Source organism: Saccostrea echinata, unplaced genomic scaffold, assembly GCF_033153115.1.
Source record: "Saccostrea echinata isolate AGI-Se365-2 ecotype Australia unplaced genomic scaffold, CSIRO_AGI_Sech_v1 ptg000023l, whole genome shotgun sequence".
Classification (NCBI taxonomy): domain Eukaryota; kingdom Metazoa; phylum Mollusca; class Bivalvia; order Ostreida; family Ostreidae; genus Saccostrea; species Saccostrea echinata.
In genome coordinates, this window is record NW_026889772.1 from 3333668 (window position 1) to 3351310 (window position 17643).

General features: G+C 34.6%; 1 protein-coding gene across 1 annotated transcript; it reads right to left on the reverse strand.

Moving 5' to 3' along the window:
• Positions 1 to 286: 286 nt before the first annotated feature.
• On the reverse strand, positions 287 to 17615 carry LOC133191086 (ecdysone-induced protein 78C-like). The gene is made up of 8 exons (XM_061326771.1): positions 16975 to 17615; positions 11728 to 11855; positions 11062 to 11203; positions 9828 to 10036; positions 8459 to 8603; positions 4969 to 5132; positions 3423 to 3528; positions 287 to 3018 (listed from the first exon to the last, which is right to left on the reverse strand). Exons 1-8 carry the CDS (start codon positions 17243 to 17245, stop codon positions 2756 to 2758), a joined length of 1428 nt encoding a protein of 475 aa, XP_061182755.1. The 5' UTR covers positions 17246 to 17615; the 3' UTR covers positions 287 to 2755.
• Positions 17616 to 17643: the final 28 nt, after the last annotated feature.

Sequence of the window (17643 nt, forward strand, 5' to 3'; positions counted from 1 at the left end):
TAGTTAAGAACTTAAAATGATGCTTGTTTTAAAACCAGCACAATTTTGATTCAAAGCTTACAGGGAGGCCACAAGAGGGTGCAGAAGTAGGACATTTTCCCAAATTTCCTCAATTCCTGTGGAATTTCGTCAAATTTGAGATACATTTTACTTCGGGAAACATAGAGCACAACCTTGCCTATCTGAGATTTTTATACAATAAGATGCATATGATACTAGTGTATGAAATATATAAAGTTCATAGATAGGCAAGCTTGTGCTCTATGTTTCTGAAACAAAATATGCTGTAAAATCGATGAAAATTTGCATAAAAATGAGAAAATTCGGAAATTGACATATTTTCGGACCTTCCTGTGACCTCTGTGTTTCCCATAACCAATACTCATTTTGTGGCAGGGGTAACAACAGGTTTCTGTTGATAAACTGTTGCATCATTCTGAAAGACACCCAAAACCAGGGGCCAAAAAGGGGTCTTAGCCTATCTTGTCCTTTCTATGGATAACACAAGTTGTCTGGTTCTAGCCTGCATCAATATTACAAAACTATCAATTATGGTTAATTTACATTGGATCCAAAAACCAGGTTACTCCCAATGGTCTAATGTATGTCTAGTCCTCAAACTTACATCATCACGGACAATAAAAAGTGTTAAGTGCCATAACTTTATAAATCAGAATTATTGTGGTGAAAAAATCAAATATTTTTCAAAAATAAATTGCCACTAACAAGGATATATATATATCTAGTTTCAAAGAAGATCTTGATACATTTTAGTGATTATTTATTACCAGCATGTCTTTGAACATCCTACTCTACTCTCAACCTTGATAAGCACCTATAGGTTCTATACAGAAGGCCACTGATAAAATATCTTTATTCTTAATACATGTATAAATAAAGACAGGGATTCTTTAAAGAATTTCAGACAGAATCTCCCAAAACTCAAATCTGATCTCTTAACATTATTGATAAAACAACTAAGAAATCAGAATCTCAAAGCATGGCCAAACAAATCTGGAAAACTGACTTGTAATAATTTCCAAGGGCCACAAGTCTATTATTGGGCAAAATCCCTCATAACACAAACTTGTTCTGTATGAGCTCAATATTACACATATAAAGTTATAATGCCAGGTTTTAATTTCTTACCCCAGAATATGACTAAGATAAGTCCAGAAAACTTAAGTGTCCACAGCTTGATTGACAGACAGACAGACAGTGCCATACCATAATAAGACAGGTTATTTGGTAATGGTAAGTGACAACCACTCTTGGTACATACATGAATTCACTACCATCATAGATGATGTAGTAATAGTAATAAAAAAAAAAACCAAAACTTTAAAAATGTGTAAGACTATTAATACATGTACATGTAGGAGACAAGATTGGTGAACTGGTGGCATCATACGGGTTATACATACAAAACAATCACACTGGAGGAAAAAATAAAATTTTGAAAGTTAAAGAATTGTAAAAAGCAACTGGCCTGGTCTTTTCTTTAAAAATAAAGAAATCAGCACAAGGTGTGACACAAACATAACACAAATGGACATATGATCTGTGACATAATGTGTAAGATATATTTACTATATATTGAGGACATCTCTCATAGGATTACATTAATGCTTTTAAAGCAAAAATTATATCTCCTTTGCCAAAACAAAAAAAAAACTATATATGTGTGTGTGTGTGTGTGTGTGTGTGATTAAAAACACATATATGAAAAATGCTCACTTTCATATGCAAAAAAACCCTGAAGTGGCTAATTTTTTTGGTTTGGTTTGGTGTGTGTCTACTTAGTTTTTCAGTCAAATCTCCAACATTAATGCTGAACACTGTTGAAGAAATCACTGACATATTTCAAATTAAAATTCAATATTTGAAAGTTCCTGTTTTTTTAAAAAATATTTGATTCTGAAGGGAAAGACTTAATTTTAATATTTGAACTTTTATCACTGACTAGTGTTTATACAAAAGATAGAAAAAAAAATTATCCACTGAATTACTGCTCCATTATCCAATCTGTTACTAAGCTATAACATGTATAAAGGTTCGTTAATAAGTGATAAAGCAGCATGCCAAATTTCCCAGTAAACAAACAAATGGCTACTAATTTAGTTCATTCAACAAGAGACTTGAAATCTCTGTGTGTATACATCTCTACTGACGTTTCCTACACTAGATATCAAGTGTTTCAGTACTGTCTTGGATATCTCTACTGATGTTTCCTAAACTAGATATCAGATGTTTCAGTACTGTCTTGGAGCCTTTGGATGTTTCCTACACTAAATGTTAGATGTTTCAGAACTGTCTTGGAGCCTTTGGATGTTTGCTGTTATGTGTGAAGTAAATCAAATCTCTGTGTGTATATATCTCTACTGATGTTTCCTACACTAGATATCAGGTGTTTCGCCTTTGGACGTTTGTTGGTATGTGTGAAGTATACCTGGAGTACAGAGCTTAAGCGTATCTCTCACAGACTGGTCTAAAGAGACTAAATAACACAAGTAAGCACAGTAAGACACATGATGAATAACACCACCATCATACAATGATTAATGGAAGAATATTCTTAAAAGATCACAAAAAGCTTTGAAAACACATTATAAAGACACTAGCATTAGCTATAAAAGAAACTTAACAGTGAACAAATAAACTATCTTCTAAACATGTAAGTAAAATAACACAAAATTAACTGACTTATAGACAGGAACTAAAACTTGATGAAGTCTCCCCGAGATAATTGAACAGTTCACATGTCTTCTTCATGTTTGCTGATGTCATAGATTTCCGAGAACAGGGGAGGTAACCTCACTCTGTTCCACTGAGCGCGGTACCACTCCAGAATCTCGTTATGTTGGACGCCCAGTGTCCTTAGTTGAGGAAGTTTCACTATTGTAGTCCCAAACAAGTTCTCCTCTGTTGAATGATTTCTACAGATCTGCAGCTTTAGAGCCTCAATCAAGCGATCTTGAATAGTTTCTACAGCTTTTGGATTTTCCAACCCTTTTCGATCTGTTAAAGATTGTACAATATTTAAAGCTGAAGCTTAAAATAGATAATTAAGATCTGCAGTATTAAAACTAGACTGTCCTTATGGGCCTGATATCTTTTGTGAAAGCCAAGAACTGATCAAAATGCTGCTTACAGCATGACTGGTCAATATATATATACGTTAAATACTTTTTTCCTGCATTTCTCTTACTAAGCATCCTGAGATACACCATAGCAAGTCTGATTTTTTTACTTTGAACTGACGTTGTAAAATTAAAGTCTGATTTTTTTTACTGTGAACTGACGTTGTACAATTACAGAGCTCACGTTATCAAATGTTAACTTTGACTAAGGCAAAGTCTCACACAAAACAAAAATAAACCTGATTTATCTTCCCCTACTACCCCACTGATAAGAAAACAAACCTGGTGTGGCCAGAACAATGGCACAAAAGAGACCGATCTCGGTGTCATTCAGATTTAACTGGTTCAAACTCTGGGCCAGGTCAAACATACAACTCACAAAGTCTGGCTACAATTAGAAACAACACATAAATAAAAAAAAAAATTACCACTCTAAATGATCTTAAATCACAACACATCATGTCTCCTGTTATTCAGAGAAAAATTATTACCCTTAACTATGACATATAAAGTATAAGAGCTGATTCTTACTGCTTGCAATACTACAGGCAAATTTAATTGTGCATGAAAGAAAACAAATTTTTGAGGGGATTGCTTTTAAAACAAATTAAAACCAAGGGCCTTAACAGTCACCAGATTATCATTAGTTTTTCAGGCTATGACCACTTTGGACGAAAGAACTCTTTAATTGTTATCAAACTTATGTAGCTTGCCCCTTACTTATTCATGATTGAATAAATGAAATAAGGAACATTGTATAATGACCCCCCACCCCCTCCTTTCATGCAAACATTTTTAAAGAAAATTTCCTATTCCTACATAAAACTTTGATCTTCAATTGTGGCCCTACCATGTCTGGAACAAACATGAACCTGATGATCCAATCATGAAGCTGCTGTTCTTTTAAAAGATTTTTTCCTATGTATTCCTATGTGAAACTTTGATCGCCCATTGTAGCCCCATCCTACCCCAGGGGTTCATGATTTGAACAAACATGAATCTACACTACCTGAGGATGCTTCCATATAAACATGACCAATCATGGCTTCGTTGTTCTTGAGAAAATTTTTAAATATTTTTCTCCATTGTGGCCCCATCCTACTCCAGGGGATCATGATTTGAACAAACAACTACACTGCCTGAAGATGCTTCCATATAGATATAACTATTCATGGCTTTGTTGTTAGAAAACATTTTTTAAAGATTTTTCTTATATATTCCTACGTAAAACTTTGGTTGCCCATTCTGTTCCTACCCTATCCCCAGATCTAGAAGTCACGATTTGTACAAACTTGAACCTGCACTATCTAAGGATGCTTCCATATTAATATGACCAATCATGGCCCTGCTGTTCTTGAGAAGGATTTTTAAAAGATTTCTTCCTATAAATTTCCAAGTAAACTAGTAAACTTGATCCTCTTCTGTGGCCCCACCCTACCCCAAGGGTAATGATTGAACAAACTTGATTCTACACTGTGCCAGGATGTTTTCATAGAAGTTTCAACTCTTCTGGCCCTGTGGTTCTTTAGAAAAAGATTTTTAAATGACACAAACTTATTAATGCTTTTCTTGAGTATCTCCCCTTGGAAGATGGCACTGCCCTTCTTTTGAACAAATTTGAATCTCCTTCACCCTAGGATACTTTGTGGGAAGTTTGATTGAAATTTTTCTAGTGGTTTTTGAGATGTTGAAAATGTGAAAAGTTTACGTAAAACACACAACCATACGATGGCAGACAAAAACCGATAGCAATTGGCCACCTGAATGACTCAGGTCATGAAGTTACCTAGAAAAGAGTTACTTTTTCTATAGCAGTAAACCTGCTCACCGAGAAGACGACTCCTAATTCCTCTCTTTGTATTATACTACCATCCTCAAACGTGAGACATCCTTCTGTTTTGTTAAACATCCTCGCCATTCTTGTTAACCAGACCTCAAAGAATCCACATTTGATCAGAATCAGCTGGTCATCTTGATTTAGTTCAGGAAAACCTGTAAACAATAATCATATAAATATTACATACCATGTGTACATTATAGACTTTTCTCCCTATCCTTTTATTCAATGACATGTTTCAAACTTGTTAGTCCCCTACTGGTGAAATGGAAGGGGACTATAGATTTCCTTTTAATAAGTCCACCTTTGTTTGTCAGTCTGTATGTACCACTTGGTATCTTGAGCAGATTTTTGGTCAGTGAGCATTCACAGAAGCATGTGCACAGTCACTGACTGTGAATCTGATTCCTGTGGTGCCTCAATTCAATGTTAACATCTGTACACATACACATTTACCCTTCTATGATACTCATATCCATTTTGATCCTATATCCCAGAGTTTCAATTTACAAGACAAAGCTTAGCATGGAATAGTCAACTTAAACACAAAGGATTTTCCGTGAATTCTAAAACAGTATTTTTTCACAAAATCAGCATTTTGTATCCCCAATTAAATCCAGGAACCTTCTTTTGAACATTTAGTATGAATCTTACAATTCAATCTTGTCAATTCTGGCAAATAGTTCGAGAAAAAAGACTTTTAAATGAAAATATATCCTAACCTACTGAGCTTTCTTTATAGTCATTTCATTAACTGAGATGGTGATAAAAGAATGCAGATGAGTTTAAATTAAGGAATATCAACTGCATCCTACAAATGAAATTTTAGCTCATAGAAAGAAATCCCATTTTCTTCTGCAAAAACTGAAAAGGGGGGTGGGGGGTCCTCATACCAATTAAAATGGAATTACGACTCTTAGTGTAAAGGCATTCTTAAATGTACAAAGAGAAATCATTATAAAGGATCTAGGGGAACATCATGTTCTTTACAGTGATTTACACCATGTCCTGTGGTCCCCTTGTTATAGTGAGGTCACTGACACTGGTCTTTAACCTCATTAACAGAGGCAAATTTTACTAATGATCCTAACTACCAACAGAATGACAATATCAAAGGTAAAGATAGTTTTTTTTTCTAAAATAACCAGATAACAGTGAATAAAGCTACCAGCATTTATCATTGATTTTGTGTAACCTGAACTCTATTTTAACTGAGAGGTTGAATTTAACTACCAGTCTGCAAGGGCATTAAAACACTAGGAAATTAAATGCATTCATTCTGTTCCAACCTCTTCTGTCCACTTTCCAAAGAAAACATCTGATGTGTGGAAATCACTTCTACTTTTATTGGTAGTAAGGAGAATTGCAGTCTTCAAGTCTTTCTTTTATTGATTTTTGAGGTTAACGAGGTTCGCTCCTGAGCTTTTGAGCAGATTTTTGTCTTAACCTATATTTAAAAAATTCTGCATAATGTTTTAGTTCTAACAATAAATTTGGAATCTACAATACCGATTAAACAATATTCAGTTAAAACTCCATGATTAAGTTCCATACCAAAAGCATTAAGAGAGGAACTATATCTTGTGGCGGATGGATTTTTAGAAGAAAATGATCATTTTTTCTCTTTCGAAGTATTTGAAATAAGTTTGGATTCCTATTTTTCCATGCAGTCTGCACACAGACTTATTCTGTGCCGTGAACTGTTTCATGCTGGTCCTAAATTATATATTAAATAAACTATCATGAATTTTATCATCATATTCAATAAATATAGCAAATATATTGCGAAAATACAGAAAAAAATAGCCCTAACTTTTGCTTAAAATTAGCACTATTTTAGTATTATCTAAAAATTAACATCACAGGCCCCCACTTTTCATTTTATTTTCTGAATATACAAGATATTTTTAACCATTCTACTTAAATTCAGTAAAATGTCATTACTTTCAAATGATTTTATTGCTTGTTAAAATTTTTAATGCCAGAAAAATGATATTTTTGAGTGCAAAAAGGTCAAATAATTAAACATGCGAAGTAATTTAAAGAAATTTTTGTTGTCACAAATTTTAATGTATCTATTCAAAATGAAATAAGACTGTGTTTGTTCCCATAATTTATTTGAATAAAAAAAAATATTGGAAGGAAAACTTTAAAAATTCAATCATGTGTATGATGTATTTGCAGTGCAAAAAGGTCAAACTAAGTGCCCTGTAGCGCCAAAAGAAGCGCATTGACCCCCATTTTTTGTTTTCATTTTAAATTAAGCTACGTGTGTAGATTCTAAAAATATACTTGATAAAAAATTCTAATTACTTTTGATGGCAGGATCCAACCTCCTTAAGGTGAAGTCTACACTTCTAACTGGGCTTAGCTTGCCCTGAATGACCTTGACCTCTATTCTATGTGACCATTACTCCATTTGAATATGTGACATTTATTCTATATGACCTTCTGATGTATAACCTCTACTACGTATGACCATTTCCATGTGCCTCTCATTTGCTCTATTTTTGACTAGTGGATAAAACACTTTATAAGATTTTTAATCATTATGTCCTTCTTCCTGAATGATTAATTACTCTCCCTGTGTGACTTCTGTTCTTTACTCTCCAATGAGCTCATGAATACATTAGTAGAACAACAATTTCTCTACTTTGTAGTTGGGATTAGTTATTGATATCATTGAGCTCATGGAACCAGACTTCCCTTTTTTTTTTAATCAAAATTTCAGTGATTTTTCAAAATCAATTCCTTCATCAAAGTAAGAATACTTGTGATTATATCAAAGTATGTATACCTGTGATCATATCAAAGTATCCCCAATTATATCAAAGTATGTATACCTGTGATCATATCAAAGTATCCCCAATTATATCAAAGTAAGTATACCTTTATCAGTTTTGTTAATCTCTTGACACTGTTTCATGATTCATGGATGAAATTAACTAGACAGACCACATGGACTATTTCAATTATTCCTCCAGATCTCTGACCTGTTTTGTAAGCTCCACAACGCTATTGATTGCAGGGTTGATGAAGCCAGCCTGAGAGTGCCACAAGGGCTATTCCTATTATTCCACCTTACCTGTGACCCATTTTGCAAACTCCACAACACTGTTAATGGCTGGGGTGATGAAAACCCCCAGATAGTGCCACATGGACAATTTTTATCATTCCACCTTACCTGTGACCCGTTTTGCGAACTCCACAACACTGTTAATGGTGGGGGTGATGAAGATCGCCAGATAGTGCCACATGGACAATTTTTATCATTCCTCCTTACCTGTGACCCGTTTTGCGACCTCCACAACACTGTTGATGGTGGGGGGTGATAAAGCCAGCCAGACAGACCACATGGACAATTTTTATCATTTCTCCTTACCTGTGACCCCTTTTGCAAACTCCACAACACTGTTAATGGCGGGGGTGATGAAGATCGCCAGATAGTGCCACATGGACAATTTTTATCATTCCTCCTTACCTGTGACCCGTTTTGCGAACTCCACAACACTGTTAATGGCGGGGGTGATGAAGCCAGCCAGACAATGCCACATGGACAATTTCTGGGCCTCGAGTTCCTCGTCACTGAACTGAACGGGTGTGGAAGGAATGGAAATCTGTTGCATCTGAAAGAATGAATGACAGTACATGTATTTAAATCTGTAAGGAATTCTGCTCCAATTTAAAGATAATCAGCAACAACATATGGCACCATAAAGACATATTCTTTAGAGATATTCTATCTTCAATACATAAATAAAAATCTCATATTACACATTTTAGTAGGGAAGTGACAATTGTCTGGTTATACACTGAGTTATACCGGTCAATTAACAATGTTCTGTTGTAAATATTTCTCCATCAGTGTGGTGATGATATTCTAAGTTTTACATAGGTTATATAACTTGTGCAAGTTAGTTCCTGGTTTTCCTCCGACTGGAGTTCCTTAATCTTTTTAATTGTCAACAGACATGAGGCTTGCTGAGTGTTTACTGACAATTAAAAAGTTCAAGAACAAGAGGAGAAAAAACGGTAACTAAAGAGCAAACATTATGGAACCCAATTACTGCATGACACAAAACAATATTACATAGCACATTGTGACATCACGGGGTTGTCCCTAAGACAACTTGGGGAAAACCCATATATTTTCCCTTATAGGCCAGAGAATTTCCCATCCTATGATATAATCCCCAGTTATTCTGGTATTCCCCCTCAACCCTGTTAGGGGAGGAACCCCAGACCCCCCTTCTACTTTTTTATTGTGCCCTGCTATTTCAATTCTTAGGGACAACCCTGCATCATAATAAGTGTTCTCTAACATATTAGAAAACAAAAAGAGAATCACTGTATGGGAGTGATGAAACAAAGCCGTAAAGAGAGAAACATATTTCTATCTCAGTCAAGTCAGTGAAGTGACACTAGACAACGTTTTACATATTTCTATATCAGTGAAGTGACACTAGACAACGTTTTACATATTTCTCTATCAGGGAAGTGACACTAGACAACGATTTACATATTTCTATCTCAGTGAGGTGACAATTGACTATGTTTTACATATTCCTATCTCAGTGAGGTGACAACTGACTATGTTTTACATATTTCTATCTCAGTGAGGTGACAATTGACTATGTTTTACATATTCCTATCTCAGTGAGGTTACAACTGACTATGTTTTACATATTCCTATCTCAGTGAGGTGACAACTGACTATGTTTTACATATTCCTATCTCAGTGAGGTGACAATTGACAATGTTTTACATATTTCTATCTCAGTGAGGTGACACTGGACAATGTTTTACATATTTCTATCTCACCGAGGTGACACAGACAATGTTTTAAATACCAGTGAGGAGGGCTTTCTTCTGAGGTTCTTTATTCTATCTTCAGTGACCAGGCAGTTTGTGTGGTGGGCCTGGGAGATGTTTAAGATGATGTCGTAGATGGCTAGCTGTTTATTCTCCAAAGCCGACTGGTCCATATTGCAATCTGTGGAGGTCACGCTACTGTCGTCCTGACTTTTAGACCTCTTTGGAACTCGACCATAACGAACAGCTGTAAAATAAAATGTAATTTATTCAAAATAGGCTCATAAGACACTCATTTATAATAAGAAGGAATATTTTTTATTATTTCCAAACAATCTTCTCACATTGTTTACAAATAAAGTTGTCATAGAGAACTTGGTTATTAGAGTAGTGCTCCGTTATGAGGCAGTAAAAACTTCTTATCTTAATGTCACATCTCTGTCTTAGGACAGAATTTCATCTTATTTCTCAAAGATTACATTTCAATGTTATCATAGCACTATATTTTTCAACTTCCTTAGCATATCTTATTACTGACTTTGAGTATGTACTACAGTGATTACGGCAGGGTTAGAAACTCCCTAAAATTACAACTCACAAATAATTGTGAGTACCAAGAAAGTGAACTCGCATTTTTATAAGACTACTCGCAATTTTCATACAAAGTTAAATTTATATAAATTAAATACATGTAACTTAAGGAAAAAGTAACTACTGTACTATACACAAAATACAACTACAGTGTGACTTTTATTTAAATTACTGATTTAAATCAAAAGTATTGTGTTCTGTCATATTATATAATTTTCTACAGTTTCAATGCAAAAAATATCAACTCGCAAGTTTTTGCGAGTTACCTAATTTTTAACTCACAATTTGGGAATTCTAACTCGCGTTTTGCGAGTTGTATATAGTGAATTTCGAACCCTGTACGGGTCATGAAGAGAATACATTGTCATATGTATACTCCCTCAAATCTACATGAAAACTGTCCTAGTTAATGCACTTTGAAGTACACACTTAAGAATTTGTTTATACAGTTATGAAGAACTAATTTTATAAAGTAGTAATTACATGTGTACAAAGATTTTTCTTAATAGGAACAATTGTTTTTCTGTACTAGAACTGGACTGTACTGAATAGCTAGAAAAAAAATATGTAAACAGTTATAATTTGATAAAAATTATTTTCAGTTACAAAAAAAAAAATTTGATTTTATAATGCCCCTGTTATAGTGTCAGTTTACAATATAAAAGATCCCCAGATACTCACAGTCTCTGGACATGCCCACAGCCAAACATTTTTTAAATCGACAATACTGACATCTGTTGCGACTAAGACGTATCACCATACATTTCCCGTCGCGTAAACACCTGTATTCAATCTGCTTCTGTATACTACGGCGAAAGAATCCCTGAAAAAAAAAAACAGAACATACTTCAATCTATTGGTCACTCTATTGTTTACAGTTACGGCTATGAATTCTCTCTGTGAGGGATATGTTTGTACATATGTTTTATTTAAAACATTTCAACAGAGCAGGGATTTTTTTTTTAGATATCTATCTAGAAACTGAATAAAGCTGCAAAACATTCAACCATTAACTTTAAAAACACAATCCTGATGATAAAGGAATTTCTTTTCTTTCACCCCTCAGAGGTAGTCTCTGTACAAACATGTTTATAATTTCTTACCCCTCACTCTCCTCCCCCCCCCCCCCTCTTCACAGGAAGTGACTGTAGACACATTTATACCCAGTAATTTCTGATCTGAACCTCACCTTACACCCCTCACAGGAAGTCTCCGTACAACATGTACAAACATGTTTATAATTCTGACCCCTCATTTCCTACCCCCCCCCCCCCCCCCCCCCCGCCCCATCTCCAGGGAAGTGATTCTGTAGACACACATATTTATAATTTCTGATCTGGACCTCACCTTACACCCCTCACAGGAAGTGACGCCATAATGGAAGCCGGAGGCTCGGTCTCCACACACCTTACACGGGACGTACTGTTTCTGGCTGTTGGAGTCAGCGGCAGCCTGAATGTTCCCAGCCTGCTCCTCTAAACAAACACAAAATTAGATACTTTGAGAACAGAGACAAAATATTTGAAGAAATCTGAGAGTCTTGTATAATGCATGCCAACATTTTACATTCACCAGTGCAAAAAGGGTGATCTCATTTTTTTTATATAAAATTTATGGTTAGTGCATAAATGTTAATTCTGTCTTCAATGGTTGAAGGTGTCTATCACAAGGATTATATACTGAATTCAAATTGAGCTGAAAGAGAAATAATGGAAAGCTTTTATAACTTACATATTCAATTTAAGATTTTTTTCTGTTCTGGTACACTGTATTAAATTTCACTCAACTGCTAAAGATAACCTTCTCCTAGCCATAAGACACCTATAGGAAATGACAGTTTTATCTTACAAATGAAAACTTGGAGTTTAAATGTCCATGTAAATAATGTAGCAGAACTGGAGATTGAAGACTGGGAAGACATTTTCCATTATGGAGATAAATTCTATATTCTTAAAAATAAAAAGCATATTTTATTTCCTCAGTTAGGATTATTGTGTATCTAAGAAAAGTATTGAAAATGTACTCTCTAAATTTATACATTTCTATGTATGTATTGCAATAAGGCAAATGAGCAAGGTCAGTAAACTTTTTTTCAAATCACAATTCTTGAATACATATGTAATAAATACATCAAATTAATATCTCTCTATTTGTGAATTCACTGTTTACTTTGAGCGCATTATTATTTTATGGAAAGGGAGAGTTGCAAATCACATGGAGAACACAGTTTTTTGTCCCAAGCTTTCACTGAAAGTGGGGGATATTAATTTCAGTGTCTGTCCGTTCCTCCATCTGTATTTCTGTCTGTCTGTGACACTTTCGTTTCCGTGCGATATCTCAAGAAGCCTTTGGACTTTCGCCATGAAATTTTACATAACAACTCCCTATGGCCTAAAGAAGAACCCTATTGATTTTGAGGACAAATGGCAAAGGTCAAGGTCGTAAATTCATACATTTTTTCTGTGTGTAACACTTTCGTTTCGGGGCAATATCTCAAGAAGCTTTTGAGCTTTTGCAATGAAATTTACACCATAACTCCCTATGGCCTCTCTCTTTCCTTTTTCTGAGAAGTTTGGATTATGCTCGGGCTTAGGATAATTGCCTACTGAAAGAATAAATTTTGCCATCTTTCAATGACTCTAGTGTGTTTGAAATACTGTAGATTCCTAAATATATGCGAGGAATTAATTATCACGTAATTTTGCAAGAAGCACCACACACGACATAAAATTATTTGCTTTTATTTTTAGGGTGCTAAAATTATTGTAAATATTTGATCAACCGTCCACTCGCGAATTATTGCTCACAATTAGACGTCTAAGAGCCATTTCGCGATAATAAGTACTCGCGTAAAAACTAAAATAAGGAATCTACAGTAAGTACCTCAGTAACAAGCTGAAAATCAAATACAGTGTCCAATTTCTGCTTCTAAGAAATTTACTTTTTAAATCCTTAAAAACAGATGCACAATTCTTGAACAGATTTACAAATGCCACACACTACATTTTGACGTCTTCTGTGTTGCGACAACAGCCATAATCACATAAATAATGATGAATTCTTTTAACTCAGAGAAAAATGTTATAAAGATATTTTATTTAAATTTCTAGGTAGCATTAAAAATTCAAAATATTGAAATGTGTATGTTTTTCTGGGACAACCCTTGCATATACTTTATATCAAAAGGATTTATCACTGTCTTAATTAACATGATCAACATCATTAAACATAAGCCATGCCTACTGACATCAAGCAAGCTCACTATCATAATGATGGTACATTATCCACATTAAATAATACTGCCAATACAAAGGCTAACATAAACATAGGAATAGTATGAGCTTGCAGCCCTGTATGTTCACTTGTTACAAAATCAACTCACAGCTCTAGATGAGAGTAAAAGTAAGAGGAATAAGTTCTAAATGGACAATAAGTATCAATTTTTTTTGTCAGAGTGGCTATAGGAATTAAACTTTTGTTTATAAGTTTCTGTTTCATAAAAGAATGAATAAACTTGTTATGTGTATGCATGTTCAACTATGGGAATTAAAACTTCAGCAATCAGTTTCCGTGTATGCATGTACTAGTGTTTTATTCATTGAGCACTTCACCGATTTTATCCCTTGACAAATCTAACAGGGAAGAATGAAATGGTTGTTACTTTATATAACTATCTACTTCATGTCAATGACCATTATCCCTGATCATAGTACGTGTACTGTAAGTATAGGGAAGAAATAAAATTAAGGAGCAAAAAAATAAGAAAAAATGTATTCCTTAAATTATTTTTTCTTTACATTCATCTAGGTCCAAAAGGAAAAAATACACGATACAATGGTATTATTAAATAGAAACATAATAAAGAGCTAATAATTCTATTTTTTTTACATTCATGTGAGACCAAAAGGGAAAAAAATATACACGATACAACAGTATTATTTAAAAACATCATAATCAAAGATATTAATTCAAATTGGAAGATGGTTCACTTCTGCCCCAAGACATCATTAAGTAAAGTTCAATGTTCTCTTTCGTCAGAGGTTAATGTGTACCATAGGTGATTTTTTTTAATGAATGGAAGATAGGGTTATTGATCAACAGTGATTATGCCTGGTGTAATGGTATAGACAAGGACTCACATATAAGTGCAATATAATCTACAGATGTATGTCTCTCCATCTGTCATAGTGATCTTTAGCATTTCCCCGCTCTACAGTACATCTAAGTCAATGTATATATAGTAGATATATCATGTACTATGTACATTGTATTATATTAAAATATCTGCTGAAATAAAATCAAAGTGCAAGTACATTTAGTGATGTAATTACCTGTCTCTTAATGAGTATTAAAATCTATTCTCAGTTCATGCTGTAATATCATTAAATAAATATTAGGGTGTCATATTCTGATAAACCAGTTTTAGGACTGTCAAATACATTTATTAAGCCTGGGTTGGCCTTCAACTCTTTTTGTTGGTTTTGGCCATATGTGGAATAAAAAGGAAATTTAACTCAACATAAAAGACTTGTTATCTTTGAGTGTTTGATAACAATCACTTCCTAGCCAACACGATTTACAAACACTACAACACACCCTAACCTAGTTTTCAGTCAATGTTACGTAAACTCAGTCTCAGTACACAAAGTTCAATAACTTCTGCTACCAACCACTCTACCTAATTTACATTAAAACATTTTAATGAGCTTCATTAATTATCCCTGGCTTTACTAAAACTCATAGATCACAATTACTCCATATACTGAAATACCAAATTTGCCATACTCATAAAAACTTGATCAATAGATAGGCCACTGAATACAAAAACAGTATTGTATTAAAGAGGAAAAAAATGTTTCCTCTTTGTTGTAATCAATTTTTAGGTCAATGTACTAGTAACAGTGAAATTTGTGAGTGCAATGACACAATTATAAATCCTGTCACTACCACCAGCTAGCTTTCAAATGTCATGTTTTTTAAGCATTGTTTTCATGTTTCAAAAAAATAGACAGGGATATTTATCATAATGGGGAGAAATAATGACTTAATTTGAAAAAGTACTGTTCACATATTGCAATTCAGAGTTATTTACAGCATTTATCTATCATGGTAATAAGTCTAATCATATTCCATATTTTGTGCCTTCAACAAAGAACTGAATTTCTCAAAACTTGATATCAAACATTAAATGTTTTGGATTGCATGATTAGAATTACATTTTTTTTTTTAAATAAGACCATACCATCCATATCTAATTCACAATTTAACTGCTGTTAATATGTAATAACTAGATCTCAAAATATTTAATACTGGTACATACTATAGACAATCACACTAACAGACAGATGGACACCATACTATCACAAATAACTGGTGTTAATTTAAGGCTGTACACAAAACCTATATTTCTGACATGAAAATTATTGAGTAAAACAAAAATAAGCTTGAATGTGTTGGTTACTTTCTAAAACAAAAAACTGTCTAAACCTGGTCACATACTGTAGCAAAAACCATGCTTATGTTAGATGATGGAACAAAAACTTGCTTATATTTGTCAAAACCTATCTCAGAAACTGTAAGCAAAACCAGGAAATGCTGTCTGATGTAACATAAATATATATAGTCAACAAAAATCAGCCTTCATTGGTCAGACTACAAAATAAAATCAGCTCTTTTAAGAAAATCATGATTTAATTGCTTGTCCTCTGAAACCATGCATCATAGAGCTGACATGCTTTAAATACCATTCTCTTCAAAATATCAATCTGAATCTCTTTAAATTGAACATTCCAGACTATAATCAACTCAGGTTGTTCAGTCTGTAAACAAACCCTAGCTCAGGTTGTTCAGTCTGTAAACAAACCCTAGCTCAGGTTGTTCAGTCTGTAAACAAACCCTAGCTCAGGTTGTTCAGTCTGTAAACAAACCCTAGCTCAGGTTGTTCAGTCTGTAAACAAACTCTAGCTCAGGTTGTTCAGTCTGTAAACAAACCCTAGCTCAGGTTGTTGTCTGTAAACAAACCCTAGCTCATGTTCAGTCTATAAACAAACCCCTACCTCATAATGTGGCACCAGCTACCCCCCCCCCCCCCCCCCCCCCCCCCGCAGTCACAAAAGTATGATAGATCCACATTATTTTTGCCTTGATATGCCACTGCTATACACAAACAGGAACTGACAAATTTAGAAACAAAATGAGATTTGAACCCTCAACCCTTTGCACACTACAAGAATGCTATTTGACTAAATCCAATGACCAATCAAATTTTTACATCAGCTGCCCAACTTGTACAATCAGATAAACAACATTTCAAGAATTTAAATTGTTTTCTCAACATTTTTACTCTTCAGATTTATCCACCATTTTCTCATTTGGATCTCTTTAAATTGTTTATGGGATACATGTAAATTATAATTATCTACCCCTGTTTACTTTGCTACATTGCTGATACACAAAACAAATGCCATCATTTGACCAGAATGTCCAGATCCATGGGACAGCATTATTTTAACAGTAGAACATTCTATCTACAGCATTATTTAAAGATCTATATCAAATGCCACAAATATTACAACTTCAAGAAATGATCTGTACCTTTTCCAGCTGACTTGTGTATGGGTGAGCTGGGAGTGGGGATGGTTGACGAACGTGCCTCTGCTGCCACTCGTCTCGAGGAGGAAACCTCCTGGAATCCCGGAACAGGAAATACTCCATGATGCTCCTTTGACTGCTCCTGCTCCAGAGACTGGGAAATCTGACCCGCCAACTGCTCCAACTCATCAGAGCTGTAAAAAGCCGGTAAATCGTCGATGGTCAGCGGTCCTGACTCTCCGCCAGAAGCTTGCTCCCTGTCTCCCGCGTCCATAGCACCTGGCGACCGACAGCCCGAGAGAGTCTTGTCATCTATAGTAAACAAAAGTTAGTTCAAAACCATTAATCATTTGTCACAAATCTTGCTAATTATTTGTATCCATTGGAGGGATCAGCTGATTTTGTTTTCTGCCTGGAGTAGGTCAACGTTATGATCAGTCGCCGCCATAAACAAACGACACACAGTTAAAGTGATCAAAGCATCTCCATTGTGTCCTGAAGTTCTCAAGTTGCATCGATCTGTGTTGTGTCTTTTCAAATTGTCATAGACCATCAATACTTCACCTCAAAACAAAAAGTATGCAAATTATTTTTTAACATGGCGTCAACTTATTCATCTGTTGTACCCAGAATGCATTGCTAAATTTTCGCATCGGGTTCGGCATCCAAATG